The sequence below is a fragment of the Pleurodeles waltl genome, chromosome 8, assembly GCF_031143425.1.
Source record: "Pleurodeles waltl isolate 20211129_DDA chromosome 8, aPleWal1.hap1.20221129, whole genome shotgun sequence".
NCBI lineage: Eukaryota > Metazoa > Chordata > Amphibia > Caudata > Salamandridae > Pleurodeles > Pleurodeles waltl.
In genome coordinates this window covers 1,327,473,170-1,327,492,082 of record NC_090447.1, presented here as the reverse complement: position 1 = coordinate 1,327,492,082, position 18,913 = coordinate 1,327,473,170, and the positions used below count along the sequence as shown (strand labels likewise).

The 18,913-nt window shown below is 42.6% G+C and overlaps 1 protein-coding gene across 1 annotated transcript in view; it reads left to right on the top strand.

Annotated features, from left to right (window-relative positions):
• ATM (ATM serine/threonine kinase) overlaps positions 1-18,913 on the top strand; it is a 1,319,133-nt gene that overhangs the window by 226,356 nt on the left and 1,073,864 nt on the right. Inside the window, exon 12 of the mRNA XM_069202321.1 lies at positions 15,223-15,315. Coding sequence (XP_069058422.1) covers positions 15,223-15,315 — 93 coding nt within the window. The remainder of the gene's footprint in view (positions 1-15,222; positions 15,316-18,913) is intronic.

Sequence of the window (18,913 nt, the reverse complement as noted above, 5' to 3'; positions counted from 1 at the left end):
GAGTAAGGACAGAAGGCACGTCTGATTTCACTTGCCAAGAGTATCCGATCTCTATGGAGCAGTCCTGGTTAGCATTCACTTTAAGGTGTAGTCTTTTAATTTTGCTCCAATCAGTTTTCTTGTATGCATTACTCATTGCCATGGCTTCTAGGAGCTATAGGCTTATCTCAGTCTATGTCCGCAGTGGAGATTACTTGTGGTCTACTGCTCTACCATTCAGTGAAAGTTTGTGCCTATGGTCTGCTTTTCCTTCGGCACTAGCTGGTTCCGTAGGTGACCGGTATGCTTTGTGCTAGCCCCTTGCTCCAGTCAGATCAGGTTTTTCCCTTATGTTAAGTGCTCTTCCAGAAAGTTATTGCAGTCCAGGCAGTAGTATCTAGTGAGGATCCCTTCATGCGCTGCTATCCTGGGTGGGAGGGGCTGTCTTAAACCAGCTTGCCTTTGCATTTGGAGACTCTTTCTCTTGTCTGGTTTACTATTAGCCTCTTTTCAGCCTGGACGGTGGTTAGTATTCCTCCCTCTCCTTTTGTCGTCTAACCTGTTCTCAATCTGGCAGCTTTTAGCTGAAGATGGGCCTACCCATGCTAGCTCTGCCATTATTCCACCTCTCACCTCGGGTGACTTACTGCAACCGTGTTGCACTCACCCTTGTGTCAGGGACAGGGGAGGTTGCTTCTTGCTCTTTAGGCACTTGCTGGACTGGGGCAACTTCAGAGTGCTGTCACTGCATGGCCACCATTGCGCTGATGTGACACGGGTTGGCTTTTGTATAAGAGCCACTGCGTCACTGAATACCATGTCATTGGCTTAATCGAGGGTTTTGCACATGCCTGAAGTGTCTCTTCTTGCCCCAGCTGCACCACTGGTCTCTTCTCTGCTTCAGAAGAGGCAGTTTACACTTTAGGCCCAGACATAGAAGCGCACTGCACATCCTACATTTCATCCATCTTGATTACTAGGGACGATGGTTGCTGGAAGGTGAAGATGACCTTAGACATATCCATCCTGCTGGACATGGTGTCTGTTCTGTGGAGGTGTTCTTCAGGTGGATGCAGTGGTCCACACCTTTTGAACCATGTATTGGATGGATCACAAACATGCACTGAATATACGAATGATTGCTGCAATGTTTTGGTCAGTTGCGTTGCTAGATTTTTAAGTTGGTTGGTGTTTATATAACATGTTTATATTCTATGTGTAGTTCATGTAAGGTGCTTAAGATTTGCATAAACTGCACCTATACTTTTTAGTGTTAGATTATCTAAGCCACATTCCTTATGGGCAGAATTTGAAACTGTTCTTTCAACAGGCATAAATACACAAATTGCATGCACAAATTCTCAACCTGTTGAATGCCTGACAATCCTGTATGAAAAATCGATCTTCAATTAAGCTTTTGTTTACTTCTATCCCATGTTTTTTAAATGCACCTCTGCTTCCCTTCTACGTTCCCAATGCCTCACCTGCACATAATGTATCTAAATCTCATGCCTATCTGATTTAAGCTGGACACAATAACTCTATAATCTGTCTAATCACATCCATGTCAGTAATGTACCACCCAGCAACTGGAGTGAATGTATGGAATGAGCATGCAAAACTAAACTCAATAGAAAATGGACTGACTACTAACTTTGGGTTCCCGGGTAGCGTGCTACTCGCTGTACAGCACTTCAGTGCCTCTTCAAGGTTTGTAATAGCTATATAAATGGAATTTAAACAATCTAATTTAACATTTAAACTGCCAGCCAAGGATAATATTATAACTGTCACTAAGTCATACAGATGGTTAATGGTAATCTTTTTGCTGAAGAAGTCAAATAGGTTCTTATGCATGTGTGTTTGTGTGGCACCCTCTGAGATTTGAAAGCAAACATTGTGTAGTGTCGACCTCTTTAATATGTCAGAGAAATGTTCTAACATTTTTTATATTTTTATAATATCACCAATATTTCTGTGAGGAAATGAAGTGTATTACATTGTTTGATTGTGTGACCTCACCATAATACACTTACCAACCCCTTTAGGACCATTAGATTTAATTTGTTAAATCCTCTAGCTGAGTTCTGGGTAGCTGTGGCACTTACCTGCAAAGCTTCCACAAAGGAACACGTGCAAAGCATGTAAAAAGAACTAAGACAATTCCAGAAGAAATCAGTGAGACGCTGAAGAAATCTGAAGCCACTGGATTGACTTGTATGACACAGGGACTTTCCGTGGCCAGAAATATATTGCTGACTCGTAGGGTGAGCTGGGTAGGTCAAGGGAAAGCTGATCGATGTGGTGACTGTTTTATAATTAATTTTAGGTTGCCGCTACTGGTGCAGAGTTTGCTTTTTGGACACCTGAACAACCCCATAGTTTGGAGCAATATTGAACTGCTGCCACTAGGTTACTTTTATAAGCCCGATGCACAATCCCAGTCTGCTATGAGCAGGCAGTTGCCAAGGCCTCGCACTCCTCCAGCCCCTACTCATGCTAGTTCTAGGCATATTGATGACATTTTCTCAATCCCTATCTCCAATTGGTATGACATTCTGACAGGTGTGGATTGAGCTGGTAATCCCACTTGGCCAGACTATTGTATAGATAGTTTAGTGGGGCTAGGTTCTGCAGGCTCTAGCTAGTGAGCTTGGAGGAGAGGCAGCTCCGCACTTTATCTATCGGTATTAGTGCCTACTGAGAATTTGTTGCTGATGGCCAACAGACCAGGTGTGAGACCTCTCCTACTGGAGGTATAGATAAAATGGGATCTTCTGGTCCCGACATCTAGCCCTCTGTCAGTGGTAATGGGATTTCACTAGTTATTCTCAGGGTAGACTACCAGCCTTACATCAAACATAGTAGCCAAGTAGAAAATGTGGTAGAGCGTGCTTGTCAAGATCATATTCCAGCCCCTAGCACATCTAGAGATGGGAACATCCAGTCACAGTCCATCAGTTCAGTAGAAATCCCTGGGTTAACTTGCGCCACTCCAATTGATATTGCCCCTTTTTCATCAACATGAGCGTTAACTACTAGGCTGGTGTTGTGGAATGTAGCTGGTTTGCCCTCAAAATTGTCGAACCCTGAATGGAGTAATTTCATTGATCAGTTTGATATTTGTCTCTTCCAGGAGACCTGGACGCTTAAACCTCTTTTTCGCTATGGCTTTATGAATTTTAGCCAAGAAGCCGTAACCACCAGGAGGAGCAGGCCATCTGGGGGAGTCACAGTTTGGGTTAGGGCCACTGTTGCCTGTGGTCTTAAAGAAATTAAGCTGGGTTCCCACGATATCCTGTGTATCAGACTGACAACTCATTTGAACGAGGTTCTTAATATATATAATAATGTGTAGTGTAGACCAGCAGGGTGTAAATCTGAGTCGCAGGTCATTCATCTTCTTAATGTCCAGCTAGCTGCTCTCCCTGCCTCGGTGAGGAAATTTGTGGAGGGAGATTTCAACTGCCAATTTGAACCTTTAGATGTAGTTTGTGTGGCCATAACAGCTGAGGAGGAGAGTATATGGTCCATTCCAAGGCTTGATATTCTCCCTATGGAGAGATGGTCACCACTGGCTGTACAAATAAATGCACTAACACTCAGCCAGGGTCTTTAAGCATGTAATGGCAGATCAACCTCTGACAGAAATGGTAACCATACATAAAACAAGCCTCATTGATTATATTTTGCTGAACGTAAGATTTTGGCCTTATTTTAAGGACATGAGCATAGTACAGCCACATGATAGTGACCATAATGCCCTTGTCTTGGTCTTCGGAATCCTCATTCAGACCATTTCCAAAGATTGCTTGGAGCCCTTCGTAGGAGTCTTAGAGTGACTAACAAAAAGCGCAGAATTAAACGGTGTGCCCTAAAGAATTCTAATCTGCAGTGGAGGTTTATAGGCTTATTGCCAACAGCACTGAGGGCTTATTGTCTCCAGACCCAAAAAGAGAATTTCAGGAGTCTTCGGGAGGGTATGTACAGTATATAACCAGTTGTTCCTTAAGCTCAAGCTTTTTTTTTTTGTAACTGAGATTAAGGTCACTGAAAAGGTTGACTCCACCCTTGTGGTTTGATAAAGACTTTAGAGGAGCCCTTAGCTATTAAGAAGCAGGACAGCTTTCAGATCTAAGCTACCAGGAGGGCATATAGAAAACCAGTTATCAAGAATAAAAACAATTGAGAGCAAGGAAAGTGGGAAGGCCTGTTAGCTGCTGCTAGGAGTAAGGACCATCATTCCTTCTGGAAAATTGTGGCTACCAGAAGCAAAGATGGTTTTGTCCATGCTGAACATCCAAGCAAGTACTTAGGTTGACCATTTCACTGGTATTTACTCTATGCCCGGAGGATTAAATGGTACAGTCAACACTCATTGGCAGTCCAGAAATAGCAATATGAATCAGCCTTCCGGTTCCTTGACAGTGTTGCATGTACCTTTCAATCCTGGTGCAGGGAGAGAGGTCCAGGTTATATGTATTCTTGAAGTAAGTCATGCTATCAAGAGAATTGTCCCAGGTAAAGGTTAGCTAAGATCCCATGTAACTAGTTCCTGGACCAAGCAAATATCTGGAGTTTCTATTTTGCTGTGATAGTCAATGCTGTAATGAGAGGGGCCCCCATTCCATTTACCTGGGCAGGAGCTGAAATCGTTCCTACCTTTAAAATGGGTTCTTGAGATCTGCTGATCAATTACAGACCCATAAGCTTAATAAATAGCCAGCAGAAACTGTTCTGCAGCATAATACTCCATAGACTCAAGGAGTGGCTGTCCTCCAATGGAATCCTGACTTCTCTACAAGCGGGTCTCCATGAGCGTACAAATACTATAGATCAGGTGTTCAGGCTCCAGCTTTTGGTTTGGAAATCTGTCACTTTAGCTGGTGGCCTTCTTTATATTGTTTTTGTGGACCTGCACTCTGCTTTTGATTTGGTCTCATTATGGCAAGTACATTTTGATCCAGGGGCGCCCACGTACCTGCTGGATGTTATTATAAGACTCCATGAAAACAACTATGCACATGTCCGATGAGGCCAGGAGGGTGAAATGACCGGTCCAATTCCAGTTAATAGTGGTGTCCGACAGGTTTGCGTACTCTCACCCACCCTGTTTACGCAATATATCAATGATCTGGTCCATTTTCTGGATCTTTGTAGCAGTGATGCCCCTAGTCGAGCAAACATTGCGGGTTCCTGCCCTCATGTTTTCGGATGATTCTCTCCTCCTTTTGCAATCACTTATGGGCCTCCAAAGATCAGTGAATCGTTTAAAATGTTTTTGTAAGCAGAGGCGTTTGGAAATCAGTGTTGGGAAAACCAAGTAAATGTTCCTGAACCCTTTCCACTCTGCCATACCTAATCCTTTGTTAATGGAAACCCCTCTGGAGCATGTATGCACTTTAGACTACCTGCGGATCACACTCACTAAACAACTAGATTGGCAAACCCTTGTAGCTCAACGCCAGAACCGGATGCAATAAGTAACTTGGGGGGGGGGGGTCGTTGAAATGTCCTTAGGGACTCAGTACTGCCCCATGTCCCCTGCGATCCATATCAATCGCCTCCAGACAATGGGTACAGTTTTATATGGAGCAGAACTATGGGGGCTTAGGGATGTGCCTACTTTAAAAACAGTGGAAAATCGATTTATGCACCAGCTAACAGAACTGCCCATTAACACCCCCCCTTATTCCCCTAAGGTTGGACCTAGGCCTCAGCCTATCTCAGATAAATTAGGTTTGAGACCAATTCTTTAATGAACGGAAATATGGGCTACCTCCGAAACATGATTGTATTGCCAGGGGCTAGAAGACATACTGCGTATACCTGGTTCATGCAACATACCCTGGCTGAGATGTGTAAAACTGGCTTTAGCTAAGATTGCCTGAGTGTCTTTGGAGCTACCTGTGGGAGGCTGGTGCAACATATAAATCGCTTATGAAGCCAAAATTCTGGCACCTTAAAGATGCTCTTATACATATTGATTCAAATCTTGGTTTGCACACTGCTGCATTTCTTATATTTAATGATTTGTGTTCCCCGGAGCAATTTCTGGACGAGATAGAGCCTGCACTGTTTATGCAGTTCCGCTACTAAACGTTGCCCATTCTTTCTTGCGCTGCTAAGTTGGTGCATGGCTAAAGACTGGTGGACTACTGGTGTCCATCTTGCGGCAGCTCCCACGAAACACTTGAGCATGTGATTTATTTTTTCTTTTCCCAGCCCACCACACAAGTGGAATGATTTAGATACTACCTTTGTGCCCCAACATGGGTGTCAGAGAACATAAGGAGGCTCCAAGAATTATGAAAACGGACACCAGTCAAACAATGGCTTTTGCAATTTCTCGATATTTGCTGTCTTTCTGGAGAGCTGGACTGAAACTGAACGTCTCTGTAGAGAACTAAAGCTGCACTCTGATGTTTGCCTTCTTTGACCATTACCCAAAGCCTAGGCCGATGGGCTCTCACTCATGTTCTTGTCTGGTTTTAAAATGTTTTTATTCATGCATACACATGTCTTTCCGATTGCTCCTTTTAATTTGCTGTCTTATAATGACTGTGTGTCTTATTTATTGTGCTTTTATGACATTTGTGCTGAAATAAGCATTTTGAATGTAAATGTTTCCGAGTGTGATCTGTGATGCCCACTCATGCTGGGTGAACTGCATGAACTGCCATCATACTTAGCTGAGCTTCGAGAAGTAGATTTGCAGCACACCTTCCTATCTATGTATGCATCTGGCAGAAATAGCCCTCAACTGAAAGTATTTGGTGGTGGGCTCCATGATAATGCAATTGGTGATCAAGGGCTTATTGCGTATGTTTATGGCGGCCAAGAGAACAGTGCCATGGTCAGGAATACAGCCTGTTTCTTGCTTACCTCAGTTCCAAACCATCTGAACCAGTGCATGACCGACATCAAGTTCCTTTCTTTGAAAACTGTCTTCCTGGAGGTTATCACCTCAAACAGGAGGGTAGGGGAAATTACAGCATTCTGAACCCGAGGATCCCCACCTAACATTTCACTCTAACAAGGTCATTATCTAGATACCCAGAAAGCAAATTTAGGGAGAGAGAGAAGGGGGAAGTTCGTCCATCTGCCCTGCATTAACTATTTCCAAACATCTATAACGAACTTCTTTACCATCTTAAAACTAAGTATTTGTAGAGTCCCTTAATCCTTACATGCAGTGGAGGAACCCAAAGGTTATTGTAAAAGAACCCTCACTCTTCAACCTAGTTGGTGATGTGCTTCATCATCGGGTTCCCAGACTGGAGGCCGAATGCCCCCAGGGTGTGCTATAACGCCAGATGTACTGGAGAGCTGTGGTTTTTTTGTTGTTTTTTTTTAAGTGCATGAGGTGCCAATTTTTCTCGGGGCCTACCACCTGATATGGTTCTTTTTTTAATGGTGACCATGGGCAAGATTGAAAATGTGGGGGATAATTCTTAGGGACTTCTATGCTCCTCCTATGTCCCCACTTTCGTGGTCAGCATTTTTCAGCCATTTTCCTGTGCCCCTCGGGTTCAATGTGGCTTTTGTCAAGACCGAATCTTATGATGTGCTCACACGCGAAGGCATGTGCCATGTCTTTTTCACTTACTACCTTATGTCAGAAAAACGCTTCTTGCGAGTATACCTGTTGGAGAAAAAGATATAAGCACACAAGAATAGAGACAATATAAGTCATGTTGGCAAAATCTTATGACTATGGAATATTAGCGTAAGCCCCCAGGGGATGTAGCAAGGGACACACACTAGTCCCACGCATACTGAAACCTCAAGCAAGTCTTTTATATTTAGCCACTGCATGCCTTTCCTTTCTAAGGCTACTTTACACACCGTGCCCTCCAATGTGATGGGGACCATGCAAAAACATTGTGCTTTTCTTTTTGTGAATCAAGTATTTTAGCATCTTTTTATTAATTGTGCATTGAAGATTACTTGCGACCAACCTGTTGTGTGGTGTTCTTTAAACACATGGTGGCTCCGACGAGAGGGGAGGAGTTGGGGAGGGGTGTATGGATCCTATTGTCACATACTAGTGGCTTGAAAGAAATGGAAAGTAATGTCAGTAAAGCAAGGTTTGGCAGGAAGAGTACCAATACTCCACCCTGGTAGGTCCCGAAATTGCATCCCCTTTAGCTCCCATTTACTTCATCATGCAGTCTCACCCACTCTCTCGCAAACCTCCGCTGTTTCCTCGGGCCCCGTATCTCAGTGTGGTTATCTAGATGCACCAGAGGTTCACAATGAAGGCAGTGTCAGAGATTCGGCTAAATAAGATAGTGTCTTTGGTGGTTTTCTTCAAGTTGCAAAAGTATGGGGCTGAGTGAGCGGCACATGCTGTGTATGTTGAGACATCACACAGGCTAACTCCATGAAATCTATACCTCAACTATTTGGAGCCTTCAAGCAGAACTGTTATGTGTAGGCCGTGACCAAGGTCGCCATTTTTTTTTATGGCTATTGAATTGCGCCAGATCTGCCTATCGGTGATGCAGATAAGCAAATGCCCAGAATGGTACCTACCAATGCAGTGAGAGCAGGACTGAGATGGTGGCAAATTTAATGTTAATACGCATATGATTCCCTCTTGACGGTTGTCCTGCACCTTCTGTGAGCCCCGTTGGTGGGATGATGAATCAAAGACCGATACCACGTTTAAGCATTCAGGTCTGAAGTACCTGTTATGATGATTGTGAAACTTTTTACCCGTCTACCAAGTATTCTCTCCTTTGTAATCTTTCAAATAGTAGCTGAGTCTATAAATGATCCAGTGCTGCAGGAGAATATATAAAGTCGGTACTCCAGCATGGATACCTTTTATTTAAAGCTAGAGATCCCTGCCTCCTGGAATCCCCAATGAGTTTTCTTATTTGTTAAGGGTGCATTTTGCCTATAACTTAATCTTATCGAGAAGGTACTAGAGGAAAGGCTTACCGCTAGGCAGAGAATCATGGACGGAGATATTGGCAAAAGTTGGCTCCTCTGAGTCTAGGAAGCAGATGCTTTGTGGATTTTTTTTTTTAAATGGCATATTTTATGCTTATTTTTTCAGCAGATTTGCAGTTTGACTAGAAGAAATACTAAAATATTATCATCATCTGTGAAAGATACCAGTGCTGGATAAGTACGTTTGCAGGTAAGTAACTTCTTTTCCCGCCAGCCACCCTGAATTTCCATTGACTGGTCACAGCACCTGCTCACATGTGCTGCCTTACCCTAGATGCAGTCTTCAACTCATTAGGATGGATTACCCTGACAGGACACTGCATTATCATTAAGGCTTACAGTTTCCGATTTTTGCTAATTCTTACAGATAGATGCAGGCAGAAAAACATCTAATTTCCTGTCTATATCCATTTTTAAATATGGAAAATAGATTTTCTTTTGGACGATTTTCACTACTATCAATCATGAGTGCTCGGTCAAAAACATTTGCAGATTGAGCTGTGTAGGGAAGTTAAAAAGAAAAATATTTCCTAAGTTGTTTTACAATGCAAATATTTTCAGATGACTGTATTGGACTGTAAATGTCTAAAACCCAATTGGCATTCAAAACTGATTAAACATTTGTTGGTTAAATACGTGTTGAAATATACTCATTGCAGCTTTATTTTTACACTAATAAACATAAATATGGATAAAAACAGATAAAATGGGCTAAAAAATAAATGTGGACAAATAGATGGAAATGTCCCAAAAATATATATCATAAAACCAGGTGCCCTAATTACCATCTGCAGTAGCCACCACTTCACAGGCTTCCAGAAATGTTTGCCTCCAAATATGCCAGTTACCTTAAACACTAAGACCCTAGATAGACAGTGTTCAAAGCTGTCTCTAATGTATTCAGTCTCTGCTGGCAGTAGTGAGGACAGTCCTGCATTTTACTTCTAACTAGCCTGAACCTTTTGCACACTGATTACTCTCAAAGCATCCACCTTTCCATGAAACAGATACAAAGCGCTTCCAACACCACTGGAGAATATTCAATCCCACCTTCAAGCGAGCAAAATGACTTCTAAAGCAACCTTCCCATCAAGAGGACAGCACAAAAACATCACTGAATTCTAGAGTGTACATCTGGAGTTACCAACTCTCGACTTCTTGCAGATCACTTCCAAAGATGTAGGCAGCTGCTTCAACACTAATTACATTATGAATGACTACCACCCCCTCCATCAACAAATACTCATCACTCTAGCTACACACTCAAAACTGCTGTCCATCAACCAGTTCACCACCAGATTTCAGGAAACTTAACAAAGTCAGTGGCACAGCAGTCTTTTTGGCAGATCCTTGCCCTCAAACCGGCTCTTAAAACCTTCTCTTCGTGAATTCACCTGCAATTCAAGACAGTCATTGTTAATCACTTCCTGTCATCTGATAGGTTCTCCAGGGAACAAAAGACATCCTAGCTCAACATCCTGAATCAGGATATCCTAATTCAAACCATGCCTCGGGAAACAAGTCCTTGATCAAGCAAAGCATTCAGCTTCAGACTAATGGCCTTCGTTGTTAAGTTCATTGAACGATCAGCCATTGTACAATTTTCTGGCTTCGCTAGGGAAGAACACCTTCTTCTAAATGGCCTCCTGGGATGACTTCAAAGTTACCATTGGCAAAAAGCTATTTATTTCCCTTCTTTTACTGGATCTTTCTTTGATCTCTCTTTGGCCTTTGACACAGTACACTGTCACACTTCACTAAAGAGACTGGGTGATCTCTGAATTCACGGCACAGCCCCAGATTGGATCTCCTGCTATTTTACCAAACGATGCATCATAGCATTAGATGTCATAGACAATATATTCCCTGGTCACACAGAATGTTGTCAACCACAGACATCTAAAATAGAAAAAACACAAATCAGTTAGTTTATGCTTCAGTTTCGAAAAACATTATTTCTCTATTTAATTATGAAATCATTTTCCAGGTTTCACTTTGTAAACATGATGCCTTTTCTTTACTTTTATGCATGATACATATTTAAGTTCTGGTGGACTGAATGCCTTCCTGGATCGGCACAACAAAGAATTTTGAATATAATCAAAATAAGGATTACCAGAGATGTGCCAAAAGAGCTTCATACTCCTACCTTACCAAAATGTCTCACATAATCTCACTTTAATGTATGCTCTTTTGCCATTGACATATACGTTCCTTCAGGAATATCACAGCTCTCGATCATCTTGTTGTGTAGCCATTTTAGTTTTAGCTCCATGCACGTTATTTTAGCACACTAGGCCTGCCGCTGTGCTCTTTAACCTAGATATATTTTATTCAGCTTTGTTTATTATTTTAACAATAGCCACATTTGCGGTCTTGTTTTATTTCTCTCTATCTAGCTATTCTTTGCTTAGGCTAGCACTGTGTTCTTAAACAACCACTCTGTGATTCTCCCAAGGCTATAGTAAGATAGGTTGCTGGTGAACGTGGTAAACGTTTTGTCTCTGGTATTTATAGAAACACACACATCCTTACGTAGGGACATTTTCTCAGAACATCAGTTGTTTTATTATAAAAACACGTCCTTGCCCATACACGTTAGAGGGAGATTCCAGCCAGGGGACCTCAACTGTATGCTGATTGCTGAACGCTTCGCTACAGCTGCTTATGCAGACTTCAGGCCTTTGCTCAGGTATGGGGGATGATGTAATTCCCAGGGGAACCTGAAGAGCAGAACTAGAGCTTAACATGCTGTATTCTAATATAGCATAGGTAGGAATTAGTCTACTTGACCCTAGTGACAATATGGTAGCGTTATTTCTATGCTTTACTCTCCTTGTCACAATTCTAATTCTGTCAAGCTTTATCGTCCTGGTTATTGCAGTACATGCTTTATTGTCTAAAATGCAGTTGCATCATTAAAACCTTAATGAAACATATACTTCCTCTGTTTGTCATTTGTATATGTGATACCAATGTAACTGAAAGAAACGGATGAGACCTGAGTAACCACGATTTCCTTGATGAGTCAATTGTGTCATGCGCTCGGCTGCCCAATCATCCCTGCTCTTGGGTAGAGATGAGGCACTGCTAGTTAGCCGGAGCAAAACCTAAATTGGGGCGACATCTGTCACCTGTAGTGGGTTAAGACTCAGTCTCCCACACCGCAGGTGATTATGCCGCTCAAATCCAGTAGTCTCATTAGAATAATGAGAGCCTACGCAACAATCTGACCTACCAGTCGGACCCACACATAAGGTTAAACGGACTGTTACGGCTTCTGATAGTAGAAAGGTGGCTTCTTCCAGGCACTACCTTGTCTACCCCTCTTCTGATTGACTTCATGCACAAGTGACCTTTCAGGTTCATAGTCACATGATTGAACTCATGACTATGTTTCCCTTCTGACTCTTGTGTAACGATTTGCAACGCTTTTTTCATTAGCAACACTAGAAACATACACTTTGTTTTGCTTCACTAATGACCAAGCTGAAACACTCATGCACTGACAGAAATCTCTGGAATGCGCTTCTTAGTCCAAAGAAGACATTTGTTATTTCACTCCGCAAGGTTCTTAAAGGAGATTAGCCTGCTGAAGGCACACGTTTAAAAATGGTCACAGCAATGAAATGAAAACATGTACAAATGATTCTCCACTGCAAAATACACAGCAAATATATGTATCTATATTATAATGCAAAGCAAATAATGAATTAAAAAATATGCAGACCATGTGGCAAGGGCATCACTGCTTCATCTCCCCCCTATTCAGCATCAGATCGCCAGATCCCTGAATTGATTGAGGAGAGAGAGCTCAATTATCCTCACAGGAAGTTTGACACACTCCAGCATCCTTAATATGCCTGAGATCTGCAAACACTCTCTGTCCCTGGTCCATCTGGTCTCAGCCTCTTATACTTTGAACAAACAAGAGGAACATTTTAGAACCTCCCTCTCCCTGCAGAAGTTTATTTATTCAAAAAATGCTGATTGCTTTAGGCCAGCTTTGAAAATAACACGTAGGGACTTGGCCACAATCCCACTGTGCCAATTCAAAACAAGACCGTTCCCTGCCGTCTAAGTACATTCTTATCAGCCTAAGCCCTTGGTGGGAAAGAACACAAAAAATAAAGGCATGTGCACATTGTACAATGTGGAAAACTACTTGCAGCTTTTAACGTGGCAGTGGCTAATGGTAAAATAAAGTCAATAGGCAAAATTAAGCTGGTGGTCACTTATGTGATGGTGTACTGCTAGGCTAAGTGCAACGTGGAGTCAGTTTTCAGAACTCGCATATCGTTACACACTTTCCCAGACATATAAAACAATGTAACCTCTTATATGACCTCCTAGGAAAGAGGTTTGTGGCTGCAGTTTTGACGTGAATTGCTATACTGCTATACAATTAAATACATGCATGTCCGTAATATGGCACTTTATGTATTTAGTTATAGTTCTTACATGGGTTTTGGTTCTATTATGAAATTATAATGTATTCAATGTAGTGTTAAATATTATGCTATGCATTTTTGACAGTTAATACCTTCTCATTCTGTCCCTGTGTGATGTTAAAAGGAATATAAAAGATATTTCTACTGCTTCGTGTAGGTGCAGTAGAGCTGTTGAAATTCTACGGAGATTTGTGAAGAACTACTGTCAGGGTGTGAAATACGAAACAAATGTCTGTACTACAAATAAGGCAGTTTTTGACATTCACATTCTGCTGCAAGTTTAATTCTGAGGTAGTCTGAACAAGTCATCTGTCTTCTTTGTTTCTTTTTATCTTAGCAACATGTATAATGATGTTAAAATAAGTGCAAATACTTAATTTTTTGTATTGACTAACACCCTTGCACTTTTAGAAAGTTAAGTTCATTTTTGCTTTTTTGGCCTGGTCTGTGTCTTTCCTTAATAATCCATTACCTGGACAAACAGGGAAGAAGGAAATCCAGAAGCTTGTTGGATGATTCTGAAAATAATTGACTACGTATGGGGGTACAGGATGTACTGATGGTCGCCCTTTTGCAGCATGTGTCTTTTCATATCACAGAACGTGAACTCTACTGCTACATGCTGTTATTTTATTCGAAGTCCAGTCGTTAAGCCTACTGTCCGGCCTGGACACCTTTGCAAATAAAGCAAACCACAAAGGTATTGCCAAAATATTACACTTGTCAGATAGAATTTCCTTTGACAAACTGCTAGAATGTTTTTTTCTTCCATAAACTGGGTGGACTGATTCTTGTATGCTTTCCTGCCAAAACCCCTGTTGCTGACGTTTGTGAAAAGGCTAGAAAAAGTCTGGATGAGATTGACTCTCATTACCATGGATTTGGCAAGTTAGAGTAGCCAGACCTCCTGCTGGTGCAAGAGCCAGGGGGGGCTTCCATGCAGGCCTTGTAACCCCACTGAATATGCAATCTATGTCTTTTTAAGTCAGCAGTATGTTATTTATTTTAGGTGGATATCCTGAAAACGTGACAACAATCTGACCTTCCAATACCTACGCTAGGCGCTCCTGCGTTAAACTAACACTTGGTAACATACCTGTTGTTTCTTTCCTCATACATGCAGCCCTTAAAGGAAATAGAACACCCCAAGAAAGTCATCATTTTCTAACTTGTCCAATATCCTAAAATCTCCCAATTGTTTGAAATAAGAGAAGAGCACGAACAACCAACCTTCCAAATTATCATTGTGTACACTGTGTAAGAGTGTCAGTTAGTATCGGCCATTTAGTACATACAACAAATACTAAAAGGCTTAATTTGTTATTGCTTCTTTGCTTCACATTTCAATTGAAAGCAATTTCTACATCTCCTCTAATCTATCCCCTCTCCCTGTATACTGGCCTAGAATCATGTAAACCATCCTGTAAAAGTATGTGTTCTAGGTTTCCTGCAGGCATACCATATGGAGCAGTTCAGCCACTATACCAGCATAGTCATGCATGGGCTGAAGAGCAATAGCCAACGGTAAGTAAGTGGTTGAATCGGGCCCTATATCCAGAATTGTTCTTTATGTAGGTATACTGTTTTTGTTTTTATGCGGAGAGCATATTTACTCTGTTTATGAACAGGTTGTCAAGGAGTGGTGTCTCAAACATGAATCCAGATAAGAGCTCAGTACATATCAATATAGAATAAGGTCCCAACTAGAATTGGTATACAGACAACTGGTCATTTATTAGATATTGTACATACTATGGAGTTTGAGAAGTCTAACTTCATTTTATTGAGCAGTTTGTTACAAGTTAATTTTATTTATGTATTTTCCCTAAAGGGATTTCCTGCCTCTGGACCTGCAGAAAATTCTTGTGAGTCTTACAATGAAAGACTGCCACACAGCAATCAATTTTTTCCAAAGCACAAAATGGTAACTATTATCTATTCTTAAACATTGTCTCCTTTGTGAAATTAGAACATCATGTTGTACACAGATTACTCTATTGGGGAATGACTTACACCGATCCAAATGAGCTGAACAAAGAATTGCCTTGTAACAGTCGGAATGTATCCTGACAAAGCATATTAGCATTATTTTAAGCGGATTACAATTGTTTAATAATTGCTAGGGGTTAGTTGAAAAAATGGGCTCTAGGGCAAAGCTGATTTTAGTCTGTTCACATACAGGTAAATAAAGATTTTGCAGTTTTTTAATTGGTGACATGCGTTTTAATTTGGCAGTTTATTGTGTCTAAAATTAAAATGTGCACTTTGGTTAGATCTGGAGATGGCTGTCCTTCATTGACTGATTCGATTTTAGATTTAGAAAAAAGGAATCTCAACGACAGTAATAACTGTTAAAAATTTGACTATCACATTCCGATCAAAGTAGAATGCTAGCCATTATGGTTATAAAAAAAAAAAACGGTTGTGAATCACGTAACATGAACAAAAGACAATCGGCAAATCAGATGTTCATAGTGCCAGCTCTTTACAGTATCAAATGTGATTCAGCAAGAAAAGAATGAAAATAGAAACTAACAACATCTAACTCAAAATGTTAGTCATAAGCATATGCTGGTAATTGGAACTGAATGATCAAGTGTGGTACAGTTAAATCTGTCAATTCTTATGAGGATTAGACAGGAAGCCTTCAAAGTTGTGCCTTCATCATATGTAGTTTGTTTGATAATGTTCTACTCTTGTGGGTAGATTGAGAAATATTTAGGGAGTTATTATCTGGAGTACATGTAAATAGTAGCCACACACACACACACACACGTTCATTTAGTCAGGGAATTACATCATCCACCTAGTGGCTAGGGTGGCCATGAGAAAATGTAGTTTTAGTTGTATCTGAGAAACTTTTCAATTTAAGAGGAGGTTTCATTCCACTCCAGCCACCCACCCCACCCCCCCCAAAAAGAGTGGTGAAACAAATTTACAGCAGAATAGCATATTCTCTCGTAGGGGATTTCCATGTATAGTAATAAGCGTAGAATATTTCCCCACCCGCCTGCGGGGCCCTTGGAGCACTCTTTCCAATATCACTTCTTAAGTGTCCCTGTTTGCCTCACTTCAGGAGGCTTGTCAAAAAAGTTAAGAATGTTCCCATGTAGCCTATAGGAAGGGCTACAGTGTTCAAGCTCCTGCATTCAGCTTGTCCTGGAAGTAAAAATATGAAATGCTTGCCAAATAAAAGCCATTTTCCATACTAATTACTTCCCAAAAACTTCTTTTATTTCTCAAAACCCTTAAGAAGGAGTGCAGAACAGTGTAGTCCATAGGCTGCCATTAGAAATGAAGAAAAGGGATACTGTGCCTTTAAGAACAGCCAGTCCTCCAGTATCCCATCATGCCTAGAGAGAGGCTGCTACCTCAGTTCTTTTTTCCGGCACCTGCTGACAGGACCCTGGAGCATTGAACTCAACCTTTTTAGGTTTTTTCCTTCAAAATTTCAGAGAAAAGTTCAGAAAAAAGGCTTCATTCGATGTCTTTTGTCTTTCTCTACTACATTTTGAAGTTTTCTGACAGAACTTTAAGGCTTTTTTCACCAAAATGCCTTCCTTGTTTGACAAGTGCCCTAAATGTGGCAGAAAAAAGGCTAAAACAGACCCTCATGAGCTCTGTATTATTTGTCTACCCTCATCTCACATTCCTGCTTCCTGCAGCATCTGCAAGACGTTCTCCAGGCGCACTTTACGTGACAGAGAGAAAATTCGCCTTTAAGGGAGAGCAGAGAGAAGACGCGAAGGAACCAGTGGGACCTCTGAGCGAGGGGAAGGTCAGTCTTCCACCAGGGCTCATACCTCAGCCTCCAGTGGTCGTGGGAGGTCTGAGAGGCACTCGTCAGGGCGAAGACAACATTGGTCCCGGTCGATGTCGAGATTTTCGCCATCGAAGTCCGGTTCGACGTCGTACAGAAGTCACCAGTCTGCATCGGACGACGTCAGAGACCCCGAGACGCACGACGTCGAGGAGCAGATCGGCGTCGTCGGGGTCAACGTCAAGAGGTCGACATAGACATGGCTCATTGCCGCACACAGCGTCGACGTCGAGACGGAGAGAGAGATCGACGTTGAGGGGTCACAAGAGGCGAAGAATGTATTCCTCATCGGAGCGCTCTTCTTCAGTAGTGTTGCTGCCTTCCTCTCCTTCTTCTCGTCTGTCTCCTCCTCCAGAGCTTCCGGTAACGCCGCCTCAGCCAATTGGCCAGGAGGTGCCACAACCAACGCCACTCCCGGCACCTCATGTTCCGGCTAGTATACCGCCTAGACCGCGCTCTGCATCACGCCACCGTTCACGCCGTGACCGGGACTCCTCTAGATCAAAATCACACCGCCGATCGAGGCGCAGATCAAGTTCAAGGGAGCGTGACAGAGATTCTTGGTCCTCCACCAGAGACTATTCACCTATGTTGTCGGACTCTCCTCCTCCTTGGTCTTCTCCGGTGGATGATATTAATACCTTCCATGAGGTTCTAGTCCGAGGGGCGTCGAAACAAGGTATACCGATAGCTGCTCCTATGCCATTGGTGATTTTTGAGACGCTTCAACAGCGGTCAGTGGCCAGACCATTGCTACCTCTAGTGCCGGGCCTCCTGGAGCCCGCTATGGAGGTCTTCCTCACACCGGCAGTGACAAGACCTGCACTGTCCAGGCTGCAAAAGAAGTAACACCCTCCGGAGCAAAATCCGCTCTTCTTGCGTTCTGATCTGCCACCGGACTCAGTTGTTATTTTGGCGGCACGCAAGGCTCCATCCTCCACTTCTCCTCCAGATAAGGAGAGTAGGCGACTGGACTCGACAGGTCGTAAGGTCTGTGGTTCAGCAGCATCCACGATGAAAACGGCAAGCGCCACAGCCCTTTTGGGCAGGTACGAACGACCTTTGTGGGACTCCATCTTGCAGTTTGCAGAACATCTCCCAAGAGACCACAGAGAGGACTTTTTTAGAAGTTGCCAAGGAGGGCGCTATGGTCTCCAACCAAATAATAAGTGCGGCAGCGTCCCTGCTTTCAGCACATGCATACTGCCATGGTGTGACGCTCAGGAGGCACTCCTGGCTGAGACTCGCGTCATTAAAACCAGACGTGCAGCAAAGACTTTTAAATCTGCCTTTTTTCAGGATCCACGTTATTCGGATCGCACGCAGATGACGAAATGGCACGAATGAAAGCCGAGGTGGACACATTAAAGGCAGTAGGATTGGACAAGCCTAAAGAACAACGCAGGTCCTTCCGCCCTTTTCATCGCCGCTACACCACGCAGAGGGTTCAAGCCCCTCAATGGGCCACTACGAGGCCTCACCAGCAGTACCAGCAGCCCTACCAGCACCAGCGTAAGGCGCAAAGGGGAAGATCAGCTCATCAGTCCACTCAGAGCACCCGACAGCCCACCACTTCAAAGCCCTGAGAATTTACTCCCCCCAACTTCGTTATCCACTCCGGTGGGGGGAAGCGTCACCAATTGCCTAGTAGAGTGGCAAAAGATTACAACAGACACTTGGGTCTTAGACATTGTACAGAATG